The sequence below is a fragment of the Martes martes genome (assembly GCF_963455335.1).
Source record: "Martes martes genome assembly, chromosome: 3".
NCBI lineage: Eukaryota > Metazoa > Chordata > Mammalia > Carnivora > Mustelidae > Martes > Martes martes.
This window is the reverse complement of record NC_137890.1, coordinates 137,867,768-137,884,859: the sequence shown is the minus strand read 5'-3', so window position 1 is coordinate 137,884,859 and position 17,092 is coordinate 137,867,768. Positions and strand designations below refer to the sequence as shown.

Genomic DNA, 17,092 nt, shown 5'->3' with positions numbered 1-17,092 from the left:
GCATTTATACATTAAAGATATTCTAAAAGAAATTACATGTCTTTATGTCTGTCTTCCCTACTATAATCCTAGATGTAAGAAATTGTGTCTTATTCATCTTTAAATCTGAAGTCTCATCTAGTGCAAGTCACATAGTCTCTGTTCAAGAAATAAGACAAACTAACAAAAAAATAAAATTTTACCCATGAAAATGAAGTCAATGAAATGGGTAGCCCAAGGATACCCAGCTTGTATAAGACAGAGATGAGATACAAGCCAAAGGTTCTAACCTTGACGAGTATTTCCCACGTATCATTTATCATCCTTCTATCCTCTCATGTCAACAATTATGTATTAAGACCTTACTTTTAGCAAGTCATACTTTTTAAAAAATCCTGGATTATTTTGACACAACCCATGCTTGTTCCTGGGAAACTTTTGAATACTCTACTTGAAAGAGCCCAAAGGTATATATTACAGGCTAAAAATACGAAGAGGTTTAAGGTTTGAGATCACTCAGGACAACAGATCCATCATGAGATGCAAAAGGAAACCCAAAAAGTTTGGAATGTTCACTTCATCTTTTGAAACAGACTCATCCTTCTATTAAGGTTAGAAACTTTGGCAATTCTCCTCTATCAGGCATTACTGGATAAGACAGGCTCAATCTCCTTGAGGAGCTCCTTGTTGAATTGGGGATATATATGGGCAAGTACACACAAGGAAAGAACCACAGGACATCTAACAGAGGTAGGTGGGGAGAGGCAGGAATCATAAATCAGGCCTTAGGGAGAGAGAAAGGTCTATGGAAAAGCTGATTGTTAGACTGAGTCTCAAAGCAGAGAACTGCCACACAGGGAAGGGGTTAAAAAAGCATCATAGCAGAAAGACGTTGAAGCACAAAGTTGGGAAAGATTATGTTTAAGAGTTCAAGATTTGGAGTTTCTAATCTGGATTCAAGTCTGGCTATACACTGAATGTTTGTTGCCCACCCTCCACCATTCATATATTGATCCTAAACCCCCCCAGTGTGATGATGTTGGAAGTGAGCCTTTGGGAAGTAACAAGCTCATGAGTGTAGGTTCCTCATGTATGGGATTAGTCCCTTTAAAAAAGAGACTCCAAAAATATTCCATGCCCCTTCTCCATTTGAGGACATGGAGAAGACAGTCAACTATGTTCCATCAAGTGAGATATCACCAGACACTGAAACGGCTAGCACCTTGACCTAGGACTTCTTTCTCAGCTTCCAGAACTATGAGAAACAGATAGGTTATTAACCCACCCAGTCTATGGTAGTCTGTTAGAGCAGCTTAAATGGAACAAGACCAGTCTCTGCTGTGTAATATCAGGCAAATTTTTTTCTAAGCTTCAATTTTCTCTCTAAGAAAATGCGGCTGATGTCAGCTATGATCTCATGAGAGGTTCATGAGAATACATGTGAAGTCTGAGCAGGGCCCTAGAATATTGTCAACATATCATAGTTGTTGCAACTATTACCTCTGGAGCACTCAGCAGTGAATGGAGATGCTGGGGGAACATCCATAGCAGGCTGTAGGGTACAACATAGAAGTAATATTGCTCTTTCTGAATGCACTAACTCTGTCATGGAAAAGCCATGGAGTAGAATCTAAAGAACTTTGCACAGCAGACCTCCAAGGAAAGAGCATAAAACTAGACTTTTCTTTGTTTTGGGTAAATTTATTGAGAACTGATTAGTCAACTGGAATATTGTCCGCATGCGATAGGGGTTGCAACTGTGACTCATTCTGGAGCATGAGGCAATGAGTAGAAATTATTGTAAGTTGCATATGTATGCTGTACAGAAAACTCTAGTGGATACTTTAAGAAATAAAATAGAAGATAGAGTGCTCTACTTTCAATAATCTTACAATTTAGCGCTCTGCAATCAAAGGTATAAAGAGAGTGAAATAAGCTAATGTGATAGAGAGCGAATGGTGGAGTGTGGGAGAACAGAGTGGCAGGGGGCAAAGTTAGGTGTAGCAATCTAAGAAAGCCTGAACCTGAATTACTAAAAAGGGAAAGCTGTTAGATAATCAGCGGAAGAAGGTTCTAGGAGGAAACAATAGCAAATACTTTGGCCCTTAGATGGGAATGAATGATGCTTGAGAAAATCGAAGAGTGCCCCTAAAGAGTGACCACTAAATCACCTGGGAGCCCTTAAGTCATAGGGGAACCCTTGTCTGCTGTTGCCCCCCATCACCACACTGAACTAGTTGGTGTGGGGTAGGCTGCAGGCATTTACATTTTTAAAAACCTCCATAGGTGACTGCAAGGTTCGGCAGGGGTGAGAAGCACTGGCCAAGCACGGTGAGTCTAGAGAAGGTAACAGACCATGGGTTAGCAAGGCCAGAATGAGGTCCAGCCACACAGGCTTCTGAGGATGCTGTGGTTAGAGTTTGTGTTTTATTCTGAAAGTGATGGGAAACCACTGGTCATGAGGGGTTAGGCAGAGGCATGACATAACCTAACCTAGGTTTTAAAAGGAGCACTGTAGGTACTGCCTGAAATGCATGCATGGCAATGGGATAAGGGAATAGCATGAAAACAGCAAAAGCAGCTAAATGCACATGGAAACTCCAGTGACTCCATAAATACAAACCACTGGTGATGGCTGTCCAACTGAGGTCTACCAGTGAAATACAACATATGACACTTACTGAACTTGGCCAAATAGTAAATTGAGCTGGTATTTACCTTTCTGTTTCTACCTTCACCTCATTGTCTTTATATGTGTGTCCTAAACATGGGCAATGGCTATTCAGTTGTTCTCCACCCTGGGTGCTCATTCAGAATCTACCCATTAAAAAAAAAAATGATGTCAGCTTCACTCCAGAGGCTATAATTTATTAATCTGGGGATTGGACCTGGCCACTGGGAATTTTTAGAAGCTAATCAAGTTATTTTAATCTTGAGACACCAATAAAAACCACTGAATTAAATAAATAATCCATTAATTGGGAACAGATGTGTTGAAGTTGGCCTAGGATTCTGACTGGCTCCCAGCTGATAGGGTTAGTAGTACAATCCGAGAGTCTTCATGTCCAGGAAATGAAGCTAAACACCGTGAGTTCAGGATAAATACTGTGATTCAAAGTTACCACATTGGAATGGGAAATGGAGTAGGAAATGGTTTGCTTTGCCTGAGTAAAGAAGCATTGGGGTGTGAGATAAGGCCCCTCAGTATTTATTATTTATTCTAGAATAGAAGGGCAAAGGTGGGGATTCCCAGCTTTATCTTTTGTTTTCAAAGCAGAATATCCCTACAGGGTTTTTTTTTAATTTTTTAAAATTATTTTTATTAACATATGATGTATTATTTGCCACAGGAATACAGGTCTATGAATCATCAAGCTTACACACTTCACAGCACTCACCATAGCCCATACCCTCCCCAATGTCCATCACCCAGCCACCCTCTCCCCATCCCCCTCCCCCCAGCAAACCTCAGTTTGTTTCCTGAGATTAAGAGTCTCTAATGGTTTGTCTCCCTCTTGATCCCATCTTGTTTCATTTTTTCCTTCCCTACCCCCTAAAACGCCCCCCCCCCACCTTAATGTTTCCTACAAGTCTCAAAACTTCCTGTATTTGGGGACAGTTGTCAAATTCAGGAATAACTAAAAAGCTACAGTTCAAGGTCCTGGCGACTTGCAGCCAGCCTGACCATGAAGAGGATACGGGATTAAACTTTCCTGAGGCCTGAGGCGTGAGAATCTGATGTTGGGCTGAGGCTCCCCCTTGAGAATGGTTTGTATATGGTGGCACCTGAAGGCTGCAAGGTGATCTGAGTCCCCTTGCAAAGTCTCTTCTGGAGGATAGGAAGTACAACTCTTTTTAAGGTAAATACTTACTGAGAGTTTTACTTTATGTAAAGTTGAGACAAAGGAAATAAGGGGTTCTATTACTGGCTGTGCGAGTCAGACATGGAAGCTTGCTTTGAAATTACAAGTTTCCTTTGTTAACTTTTGCTTTTAGTACCTATAATACATTATTTATACTTCTTAGCATTTAAAAACACTAAAATGAATTTCTTTTAAAACAGTTGTTGGACCTACCTTTTATGAATGAGAATGGTTACTTCTTCTTTTGATGCTGAATTAATGAGTTTTTAGTGCCTATTATATTACTTAGATGTCAATCTTTTTTTAAAAATTTAAATGTTGTGAGTTAGCATACAGTACTATGTTAGTTCCTGGAGCAGAATTCAGGTATTCATCACCTATATACAACACCCAGTGCTCATCATAAGCACCTCCTTAATGCCCATCACCCGCCTCCCTCCAATCAACCCTCAGTTTGTTCTCTGTACTTAGGTGTCAACCTTAAATATTCATGGACTAGAAATCAGTTATAAAATAACATACTCATAAGATTCTTTAAATGTCACAATAAGAAAGCATTTCTTTTACCTTCACATAGTTGTACTCTAAGAGAATAAACTGTCCATCAGGAGATACCGAATAGTCATTTATAGTATGTTCAAATTCCTCCTGTCAAACAAATGGAAAAAAGAACAATCGAACAATTGCACTTAACAATCATTACTGAGCACTTACTACGTAGAGGGTATAGTTCTAGACAGACATGTGGCTCATGCCTTGGGAGCTCTTAGAAATGGCACGATCCCCCCCACAAATGATCATGATGCAAGATGTACGGTGATCAGGGTTAGAGAACCAGGCAAGGAAGAATTAAATCTAACCAAGGGAAGACCGCCATGAGGGTAGAGATCAGGAAGAGAGAGAGAAATTTCCCAGCAGGGGGAAGAGCATGAGCAAAAAAACCAGATGTAGGAGAGAGCATGCATATTAAGAGTGTCCAGAGGTTTGGTGTAACCTGAGTACAGTATAGGGTACATCAGACCACATAGAAAAGAGGACAGAGAATTAGAAAAGTAGCTGAGCCTGGAATATAAGAAGTGGAAGTCTAAACCACTTTAGAGTGCACATGGATGTGGTAGAGTCTTATCTGTCTTTACAGAGATGCTCTGGGACATGGTGGCGGACATGAGAGGAGAGGGCTTGCACCAGCCCTGCCTTGGGCAATGCAATGGTCTCATCTACAGAATGGAGACAGGGACACAAGACTGGAGTACTAACACAGATTAAAAAGGCCTTGAACCAGGGCTCTACAGTGGAGACAGGAATCCGAGGGACATGACATTGTAGACGAAGAAGTGATAGGGCTTGTTAAGTGGCCAAAAACGAGGGATGGCAGAGGAATCAAGGAAGATTCTGAGGATTCAAGGAGTAGAATTTCACTTTTTAGCCTACGTGACTTGGAGGGGAGCATAATTTACCAAGATTGGGAACTCAGGAAGAGGAATAGGGTGCTTTCAGCTTGAGAGGAGAGTGAAGGGGAAATGACTAGTTGAGCTTGGGATACTGAGCTTAAAATACCTGCAGGTCACGGGTGGGCAGGAGCAAGCCAGCTATGAGAAATAGAGACTTTGATCTTGGCAGAAGGTTAGTGTTGAAAATGTGCATTCGAGAATCAAGGCCAGACAGGAGAGCCCTCTTGCTGGGGAAGGGCATGAAATTCACTGAAGGAGAGCAGGCAAACTGTGGAGAGAGGCCAGCAAGGGAAGACAGAGCCCTGATGGGCACTTACGCTTAGGAGTATGGGCAGAGGAGGAGGAATCGTCAAGGGAGACTAAAAGGTAGCCAAGGCAGGGAGCATTCCAAGAAGGAGAGAAAGATCCACTGTGCCATATGCTGCAGAGAGAGTTCAACAGGATGAGAAATGATAGTACTCATGATTTGAAAGGTTATGAAAAAAAAATCCTCAGAATTTCCTTAAAGTATAAATGAATTATGCAAACATACAAATGTACTGTTTTCCAAGAAAATGGAGCTGTTTCCGTATTCAGCATTGAATAGCAAGATATTATTTTCTTGTTTGTAGAGGTATTCCTGATCTAAAGAAAGAAAATGGCTGGATCAGTATTTCAAGTTGCAATTAAAAATCTCCATAAGCTAAAAATGATTCAGAAAAAAACCTGAAGGTTTAAGCTCACACTAGTACTAAATAAGCATTTTGAAGTTGGAAAAACATTAAGTGATGAATATTACACTAGTATGCATTCATTTTTCCATCATTATTGTCAAAGTTTCAATTCACTTTTAACTTTTCATAGTCTGTAACAAAGAAATATAGGTTTATTTTCCTTTGTACCTGTAAATAGAGAAAAATACTTTCCCATATGGTTTAACAAAACAAGGGTATCTTCTCAGGGCCACAAAAGTGTCCCACAACCTAATTAGAAGGAGCACAGGCTTAAAAATCTGTCCCCTCCCCCAGAAAAGTCCTTACCTGAAATCCAACGCAAGGAATAGAATTTCATCCTAAAAGTATTTTTTAAATAATCAGTTAGAGTGTAAGTTCTGCGACTGTCAGCTGCAGCATCATCTGTTGATTAAAGAAAAGAGCCAAATGTTCAGTAAGATGGAATAACCTAAGTTTGGGATAAAATAAACAAATGGATCACTGCAATACACACTGGTCGCAAACTATAGGAATTACACTCACAAAATGCAAAACACATTCTGAAGGATTTCAGGCTGGATGGATGGAGTGGAGATACACTTAATTGTTAGAGCACAAGTGAGTGGTGTGTCTCCCTGAGCTATATTAGTGCCTGCATTAGTGAACTTCCTCATGAAGGTCTAGATCCCCCAAATCCAAGGGAAATATGACGAGAGTCCATTTTCTAGTAGCCATATGCAAAGATTGGTAAGGTGAAAATAATTTTAGTAGCATATTTTATTTAGCCCAATATATTCAAAATATTATCATTTCAACATGGAATCAATATTTAAATTTTATTAATGAGATCTTTCACATTCTTTGTTTTTATACTACTTTGAAATCCAGTATGTCGTCTATGATTATAGCATGTCCCAATTTGAATAGACACACTCCGATTGGTGGTCATGTAGTAGATGGCACAAGGCTAGGCTGTCTTTCTTAGAGGTCTGAAGGTGGCTTTCCACACTCTCTTGCTTTGCATGGACCTTTAAGACAGGGTGATTGTCTAATTCATTGATCTTTGTTTCTATGGTGACCTTTCCTTGCATTTGGGGGAGGTTTTCATGAAACCCTCCCATGGACTCAGTGACACCTCATTTCTCCTCCTAACCTCTGATCATTCATTTTTCTATCTCTTTATTTTCCTTTATTGACCTCCAAGGCAGAAATGCCCTGATACTCAATCTTCAGCTTTTTGCTCTTACCTCTCTTCATTTTTCCTCCTAGAGGACTCCAGAGAATGTGACTTCTTGGGCTTCCGGCGTATTTTCCATTTAAATTCATGACAAAACCTATATTCATTACCTTAGCCTTTCACACCTCAAACTCACATTTCTAGTGCTGTATTGGGCCTTCTTAGTTGACTTGTCCCATATTAACCCTAGACTTCCCTTGTCTAAATTAATCGCCTTCCTTCCAAAATCATTTTCCCTAGGCAATTTGTGTGGTTTTAGATTCTGTTACCAGAAACCTATATTCAAAGTCTGAAAATCATTTCTGATGTCTCCCTCTCTTTTACTACCACCTGTATCTGGTTAACCCTGTTTGATTCTTCCTATGACATCGTTCTTCTGGGTATCTTGCCCTTAGTCTTTCCCCAGTCCAATCCCTCCACTGTACAACCCCTGGAAAGATTTTTCCAAAATGCCACTTTCATCCCTGTGACTTTTTCCTCAAAAGCCTCCCCTGATTCGCCATTGTCTACGGAAAGATTTCGACTCCTTAGCGTGGCACTCATGGCCTCCACAGTCTGGCATGAGACTCTCTAGGCTCACTTCCACTTACTCCATGTATGATTGCCTACTGGACCCAGTAAGACTTCTTTTTGGCTTTTCTGACTTTGCTCCTTGTCCTAAGCCTCTCCCCTGCAGCATCTCCAACTGCCTCCCGGGCTGTCACAGTCCTCCACCTGCCAACTCCCCCCTCTCTCATCAAGACTTCAGTGCTGCCTCCTCTGACTTTTGCCCCCAGACTACTCATGTGGTTTTTCTAATTAATAACTTCTGGTGGTAACTATTTTTTCCATGCCTAAAACTGTGGTGGACTGAGCTAGGCTATCTATTCATTGAAGAAAGGGTCTTGGGTTGGTTGGTTGTTTCTTTTTCATCAACTTAGTACCTAGCACAGTTCTATGCCATAGTAGGTACACACAGCTTTTGTTGATAACGTGGGATATCATTCTCCAAGGTTGATGAGGCCAGCGTGATTCCCCAATCACAGAACTCCCACTGATGACAAGCAGCCTAAAGAGTTTTTCCATATACTATATTCTTTCCACATACTTGCAAACATACACTCATAAAAGCAGGCACCATCGTAAGTTTTCAAGAACTGTTCTTACTCTTTCGGGGATTGAAAAGTCAATAGCAGCTTCTCTTGTTAATTTTTTACGGTTTGTAGAAAGGTAATTCTCTCATAGGAAATGCTCTTACAGGAGGTGTTCTCAAGATTTTATTTCTTTGGATCTTATTTGATAACATAGCCTTGGTTCTGTCTACAAAACTTTCAGCTTCAGTAGATAAATTGTTATAGTTTATTAATTTATTGATTTTGTTTAAGCCTAGTTTGCTAAATAAGTTGAAGATGAAACCAAAAAAAACCCCAACCTGTTTTTCTTTTTTTCCATTCAGGCCTGCATTTCACCCCAGAAAATTAGAAAGATATTTCTCTTTGTTAGCAGAGATAGAGCAAATGGGTAAAACCAGCCCTTGAACTTGCCAACTGTCAAGCAAGAAGTAAAGCCCTGTGCTACAGAAAATACTTGAAACTCTACATATCTGTAGATTTATTCACTAAATACCCTTAGTTGTTCATATTCATCTAATTGTTCTTTGATGCACTGAACAGCTATAAAGTAAGTACTATTTGAAAAATACTGTTGCAGATATATATGTATATATATGTGTATATATATCAAGAGCTATTAGTTATCAAGAGCTATGAGTCTAAAATGGACACAAAAGACATTCCAAAATTATTACAACTCAAGGTATAAATGGTTATAGACATTCACAATCCTATATCACCTGCTGATATCGATGTCTGGATAGACCTATTGATATTGAACAATTTATACACACACACGCAAACACACTTCATTGCAATTACCTAAATGTTTGTGTCCTCCAAAATTCATATGTTGAAATCCTAACCCCCAGTGTGATGGTATTAGGAGATGGGGCTTTTGGGAGGTGATTAGGTCATGGAGGTAAAGCACTCATAAATGAAATTAGTACCCTTATGAATTAGTGCCCAGAAGGATCTCTTGTCCTTTCCATGTGAGGACACAGGAAACTGGCCCTCACTAGACGCCAGACACATAATCTGCCAGTGACTGAGACTTCCCAGACTCCAAAACTGTGAGATAAAAATACTTGTTGTTTAAGCCACACGGTCTCTGGTGTTTTTTTTAATGCAGCATTGCCTGAACAACCTAAACATGTATCTCTAATAAAACAGACATATCAACTTAGAACATCAACTTAGAACAACTTAGAACATCTGCCTCTTGATTTTGTAAGGAGAGAATTAACCGAGTACTTATAGCAGACAACATACATTGTTATCTCCTTTAAATGCTATCTCATGTAAGGGTATTCACCCTGGCTTTTTAGGATAACACACTTAAATCTGGACTATTAAAATCATTGAGGCAAAAAAAAAAAAAATCATTGAGGCAAAATTCCCTGTGACATCACCTGCTGCCCAGGGCGCCACCCTTCACATTCATGATGCGTGATTCACTGAGCACTTAATCTCCCTCCCGTCTCAGACAAGGCTGAGCTCATTCTCTTCTCAGACCATAGTGTTCCTAGACCCATCAAGTCTACCATATTTGAGCTCCTACCATGTTTGCTTGTAATGGGCCCAGGATAATTTTATTCCATCCGTTGATGTCCCAGATATCAACACTGATGCTACACTCCTGCTATGGCCCAGGACATCTGTGAAGACCCTGGGGTGCCTCTGGTTTGTGTCAGGCTCACTCACCCACTCAACGATGACCCCGCGAGCTCCTTTCCACATCCTGGCTACCCGGTCCCAGAACAACACTGCTGAACTGGAGCAAACCAAGCAACAAATGTTCCTTGTTTTTTGCCTTGCCATTTGATAAGCAGTGCACATTGGAAGATACGTTTGAAACATCTAGATAAGTGAGCTCTGTAAAACGTTGAGTGCCAAGTCCAGGTTTTGACCTTTAGCAAGTTCCTAGTTTGTTGCCAAGTTACAACCTATTCTGTCAAACACTTACAGGACACGTTCATGTTTCTTTCCCCTTGTCTCCTTGCTCACTGACAGGGCACTGCTGTGGCAACAGATGAAGGTCTTTGGCTGCTCGTGTGGTTTTCCTGGTGGGCCTGGGACATGTCGTTCATTTGACTTATCGGTTCAAAGCATTGTGCTCGCCAAGTAAAGCAGTTAATCATATGTTACCCATCAGCTTTTATAGAAACTCTTAGATTCCTGTCTTCTTGAATTTCAAAATCAGAAAAGAAAAAAAAAATGTTAACAACTTTAGATTTTACTTTTCTGGTGAGAACAGCTACTGGGTTGGACCATCTGAAAATGTCATTTTTTTCAGTTAAAAATGGTAGAATAGCAGTATTTAAAATGATTCAACCTAATAATAGATTCTTATCGAAGTGTATGGTATCTCAATGCCTTCTTGTTGTAGGATCAAAATCATTTCTGAATAAAAGTATTTCCAAAATGGTAAGATCCAATTAAGGACATAGTTTAGTTGCATGGAATCGTCTTGCCTTGACCACTTGTTACCTTATGATTGCAGAATATTTTGACTATTTTGTATACATTAATAATAAACTTTTTAAAAAAAGATTTTATTTATGTATTAGAGAGAGAGAGAGAGTGAGAGAGAGCATGAGAGGGAGAAGGTCAGAGGGAGAAGCAGACTCCCCATAGAGCTGGGAGCCCGATGTGGGACTCGATCCTGGGACTCCAGGATCATGACCCGAGCTAAAGGCAGTTGTTTAACCAATTGAGCTGCCCAGGCGGCCCAGTGAGATACTTTTTTGTCTGTGTTGGGCTGGGATATGTAATATTTCTACTTCACAAAAATAAATTGTTTTGGTAAATAAGTGGCTAATGAAATGCCACTAAAAAGAAATGTGCTCTTTACGGCTCATAAACTTATTAAGTTGTTAAACACAGGAAAAAGATATCTGGTTATAGAGTTCTTGGGTTCCATATGGTAATCAGTTAACATTTTGTATTGATGCTAAAGAAATGAAATGCGTGTCGCTTCAGAATTTGCCACAGCAAAATAGCAGCCTTGACATGGGGACAGAAGAAGCAAAATCAAGAAGGCAGAAGAAGAAATTGACTAGAAGGCACTGCGTACCCTGTGTCACCCAGTAGCATATGTGGGCAGGCTACCACCCATCTGAATTGATCCAACAAATACCAATAAAGTGTTGGGTCCCTGGTGGCTTTGAAATCAGAGAGTCTGGATTTCAGCCTAGGTCTAATTCTTGCAGTGAGGCCTTGGGAAAATTTCTGAATCTTTCAAAACTTCAACTTTTTCATCTATAAAACCAGCATATAGCATTACGTAGCCTATGGGGACTTGCCATGGTGAAGTGGGATAAGGGATGTAAAATGCTTAGCTTAGGACATAGAATTCAGGAAGCTCTCCAGATATGTCATACTATTTATTGTTGTTTTGTTCCAAGCGTGTGCTAGGCAATCGGGTTACAGATATGAACAGAGGAGTCTCCCCTCTCAAGTACTGAGCAGGGGTGCTGAGATTAAGATTGATTTGCAATAAAATAATGGTTAAAATTACAAGTTGCAGGTTGTTCATATCCCAAATGATCCTAATAAGACAGCATAGGAACATCACGCTGAGAAAACATCTAGGATAAGCACAGTCTAGTCATTTGTTCAGTGCTAATGAGTGGCACTCTCTCCCTTAAACAGATCTCGTGCCCTCCCTCCCATCCACAGTGGGCGTCAGCAGTTTATAGCATGGAGGGAAAACACTGAACTGGGTGGACTTAGAGGATTTGTGAGGAGGGATGTTTTTCTGATTACCAACGCAGGAGGCATTAGACCATAATCACGATCGCCAGATTCGCCTCGAGAAGAGGAACACCCCACGTCCATCAAGTGACACCTGATAAATGCATGCCGGTGGAGCTGGAGCCCAGGGAGCCTGGGACTGCCTCCTCCAGGCACTTACTTGTAAGGTCAGAGTGTCAGATGACCAAACTTTTGTTAGAGACAGAATCACTGTGCTGTCTCTCCCAAAAGTCTACTCTGAAAGGCCAACCAAATGGTACAATGCATATCTCCCAGAACAGCAACAGTTTGGGATAAAGGGAACAACGTAGTAGGAGGCTGTCTGTCACGGCTCTAGGCTCACCTCCTCCTCTTCCCCTTGTATCTCTCCTCTCTCTCCATAACGGCCTTCGGGCTGTTCACTACACATGTTCCTCCCACTGCGGCCTCAGGGACTTTGAATTTGCTCCTACTCCTGGAACGTTCTTGACCTCGAAAATGCCCGAGGCTTATTTTTCCTTACCATCTCCAGGTCTTTTTTTGAGGCCTGATCCCCCATAGCATTCTCTAGAACCCTTCTTACTTTATATATACATACATACATACATATATATATATATATATATATATATATATATATTTTTTTTTTTTTTTTACTTAACAGGGATACCATCTATCATACTATATATCTTACTTTATCTTGCTTACTGCTTGCCTCCTTTGATTGAATGTAAGCTCCACAGGGGCACTGATTTTGTTGTGTTTGGTTTCATTTACTATTATATCACCACAGCTTAGAACAGTGCTCAGCATATAAAGACGGTCCGTAAGTATTTGTTGAAAGAAAAAATAAAAGCCAGGTAATACTAGCACAGGAGCACAAACAGGAACATGGTTCCAAATATCAACACTGTGAACTCCAAGTGACTGTGGTAGTTGGAAGAGCAGTGCACTGGTCAGGCGGGTCTAGTTAGAGGACTGGCCAGTAGGAGAAGAAAAAGAACTTTGTTCCTCCTGCTGATCCATTTAGCATGTGCCCAGAAGTAGCACCTGGCTCAGCCTCTAGCTCCTTTGGAATGCCCAAACCTTCCTTGTCATGCCTCCCAGTGGTGGCAAAAGCAGCTGGGTGCCTCACACCCCTCAGAGTTTTGAGTCCAGACCCTCTGTGTCCTTCATCTTTGTTCCCAGCCCCAAAGGTAAGCCATTCCTGCAGCTTCTGTCTCTGAGTTACTTCAGAATTTCTCTTCTGCTCTCTAATCTGTGCAACCGCTTTATTTTATTTTATTTTATTTATTTGGCAGAGAGAGAGATATCACAGGCAGAGAGGCAGGCAGAGAGAGAGGGGGAAGCAGGCTCCCTGCTGAGCAGAGAGCCCAACACGGGGCTCGATCCCAGGTCCCTGAGATCATGACCTGAGCAGAAGGCAGAGGCTCAACCCACTGAGCTACCCAGGCGTCCCTGTGCAACCGCTTTTTATATTAAATCCCTCTTCTGAGAAACCGAGTGTGATTTCTGTATTTTTCACACCACCATAATTTAACAATATAAAAACTTACACATTTTGCCTATCAAATAAGGTCTTTTCTGGCTCCAAATATCAATATCTAGACCTCGGTTTGGCAACCTCTCCTTAAGGAGCCAGACCGTAAATGTATCAGGTTTTGTGGGTCATGCATCTTTGTTGCAACTACTCTAGTCTGCCTGTAGCTTGAAAACAGCCACAGACAACATGTAATTGAATGGACGTGGCTATGTTCCAATAAAACTTTATTTAGAAACAACAGTGGCCACACTTAGCTTTTCTTTGATGACACTGTGTAGACATTCCTCAGGAATTGTAAGAAACAAAAATACAAAACATAACAAAAACATAACTGCTCCCAAGATTGATTTTGAAAGATTGAGGCTGAAACTCTAATTGCCTTGAAACCATGAGAACATCAGCATAAGACTCCAGTGTATATGCAGAAAAGCAAAAGTGGGCAGAATATTCATGCTTCAAAATTCAGGTCGAGGTGAAGAGATCTGCAGCCACTGGCAAAGAAGTGCAAGGTCAGAGGGACTTCCTGATCTAAACCCAGCTTACACTGCCCTACTCACTCTGCCTTGACCCCAGCAATGAGTCAGGAAGTGTAGCCCACACCGGAAGCCTGAACCAAACAGGACATCTGAGCGGCTTTATTCCTCTTTGAAATGGAAAGGGATTTATTTATTTATTTGTTTGTTTGTTTATTATCTATAGTCATTTCCTCTCCCCTTGTTAGGATTCTTCTGGGAATAAATAAGACAGGTAGGATAGTGGCCGACATTCATGTTTACAAGGATTTTACGTCCCAGGATGTTGACTGACATTAAGCCAGTGTAATCCCAGGTGACGAGAAAGAGCTGAAAGGTGGAAACCTATGAACTACGTGGATAAATGATTCACAGGCCCATGAAACATTCAGCCCTTGTAGCAAAGGGCTGTTTTCCCTTGAAAAATACTCAGAAGTGGTTGTAGTGGGACATCAAAAAAGGTGTTACCATGCAAACCGGGAATGCTTAGTTTGTGCTAGAAAGAAAAACTGATTAGAGGACATCAGCCTTTGGTGATGCTGCAAGCTCTAATACTGAAAGGCTGAAGAACTTTCCAGAAAGATTTATAGGCACAATCAACAAGGCGACTCTGTGATAAGTGCTTGCCTCCTAGAATATGAGGAAAGATGCTCAATGGAAAACAAAACTGCCACAAAAATTGCCCTTCCCGGAATTCTCCAGGCAAAACTTTCAAGAGTGTCAAACAAGTGTAATTAGAGTGCTTGTCTCTGGGACTGTTAAAAGAATAAAAAAGTTAAAAATACATAAAGAATCATAACTACAGACTTATTCCGGGATGCTGGGCTTTTCCAGGCATTGTACACTTAGTAAGTTATTCTCATCTCGGTTTTACAGGTTAGGAAACTGAGGTGCAGACAGGCCTAGAGGGTAAGCGGACTCAAGCTGCATGACTACTAAGCCCCAAGAAGCTACACCTGAAGAAGACAGCATGGCTCGGAATCCTGTGGTTACAACCACTCTTCTAAACAACCTGAGTGTTTGGGAGGGCGGCTGCACATGGTAGAAAGCTATACAGGCAGTTTCTGTGAACTGCTGTAGATACATTAGGCATTATGGAAGTGTTCAAACTCAATGTTTGCAATGAATCCAGACAGATGGGTTGGGGGTATCATTTGGACTTGTGGAGTTGGTAGGTTGTATCAGAACATAATTGGTCCTAGTGCCGCAAAATCTAAGGGGTACCATTTATTTTTTAGAAAACCAGAGTTTTCTCTCCAGACCGTTATTAAAAATGGTGACTTTGTGAGGCATCCACAGAGCTCAGTTGGTTTAGCGTCTGATTCTTGTTTTAGGCTCTGGTCACGATCTCAGGTTCATGGGACCGAGCCCTGAGTCTGGCTCCATGCTCAGCGGGGAGTCTGTTTGAGGATTCTCTGTCCCTCTCCTACTCCTCCCCACCTCCCTAAAACGAATAAATAAATCTTAAAAAAAAAAAAAATGGCAACTTTGTGACTTCCTGGAAAGGAGGTTGTACCACCCCCACTCTCTTTTCCAAAGGTAGGAACTTATAATAAGTTTCTTTTCTTCCTTTCTTTTCATGCTTTCCAGATGTAAGACATAACGCAGTCCTGAATAACTCGGGCCCCGCAGTACCCATTTCCATGAGTATGAAGTCATCCAATAAAAAGATACAATGATTCTTCCTTTATAACAAAAGCCACCCTGAGGGGCTTCTTCCCCACCACGCTCCCCATGTCTGTACTATGCCCCTCCCACCACGCCTCCACCCTTTCCTCAGCACTTGGAGGTAGAAGTGGGCCCAAGCTGTGCCTCCAATCCTTGTCTTCTTCATCTTAAGGGACATGTTTTCTTTTCTCCTCCCTCAGGATCCAATGTCTTTTTGCTGCTCCCTCTGCCCTGCCCTTAAGAAGACACGGGGTGCAGCTATCAGAAAAATACTTGCCTGTGCTGCCATCTCCTCATTTCTCTGCCTGTGTTTCTCTTATCAGCAAAGTCTCAAATCACCAATCCACATCTGTGGTCTTCATCTTCTCACTGTTCTCCTCAAGTCTCTGGGTCTACCTCTCGCTACTTACACCACACCCATTTCTCCTTCCTGGTCTTTTTGGGGGTTTGTTTTCTGTACAATATGTTTGGCCAATTAATCAGGTAATTTTATATCATTATTTGAATATTTAATCTGGACAATCATGTCTTAACTAGACAAGTTATAAGTTAGCTGGAAGGATGACTTATTTTATCTTCATCAGATAGCTGCTAGTGTTGGACTTTACACACAGGAGGTACTAGACAAATGGGTGACTTGACTCCATATTTCTGAATATAATTATTTTAATCAGAATCAGGGCAACATTCAAATGTTAATCAAAAAATATTCTTGGGCCCTAGAGACACAAAATATGGAAAACATGAACAAAACAGGAACCTTTTACTCCCAGGAAGCTTACATTCAAAACAGTGGGAGGCACAGGAACAAATACTGAGTACCTAATGCCATACGTTAGGTGGTCATAGGTGCCGTGGAGAAAATAAAGCTGGGAGGGGGAAAAGGAGTGTCAGGTTTGGAGAGAGTGCTGTATTCAGTAATTTGGTGAGGGGAAGCCCCAAGCATAAGGTGGTATTTTAGCAGAGACCTGAAGGAGGTAAGGGGGTAAACAACAGACAGTCCCAGGGAAGAGGGATCCTGGCAAAATATCTGCAGGTTTGGAACCTTGGAGGCAGGATGGGGGAACAATGATGAGGAAGGAGAAGGGGAGGAACTCAGAGGGGCAGCGAGGAGGCTCAGGTCACAGGGGCCTTTTAGGCCCTTGTGGGGATTACGGTTTTTGCTCTGAAAGATGGGAAGTCATCCAATTCTTCTGAGCAGAGAAGAATGTGATCAGACCTCTGTTTCAAAGTGGTCACTGGATCAGTTTTCTGTTGCTGCTTAACAAATGACACACACACACAGTAGTTTAATACAACACCTCATATTAGCTCAGGGTTC

General features: G+C 41.3%; 1 protein-coding gene across 1 annotated transcript in view; it reads right to left on the bottom strand.

Moving 5' to 3' along the window:
- Window positions 1–17,092, bottom strand: part of DPP4 (dipeptidyl peptidase 4) — a 79,866-nt gene that overhangs the window by 50,601 nt on the left and 12,173 nt on the right. The window contains 3 exon segments of the mRNA XM_080798708.1: window positions 4,410–4,490; window positions 5,826–5,917; window positions 6,313–6,408. Coding sequence (XP_080654834.1) covers window positions 4,410–4,490; window positions 5,826–5,917; window positions 6,313–6,408 — 269 coding nt within the window.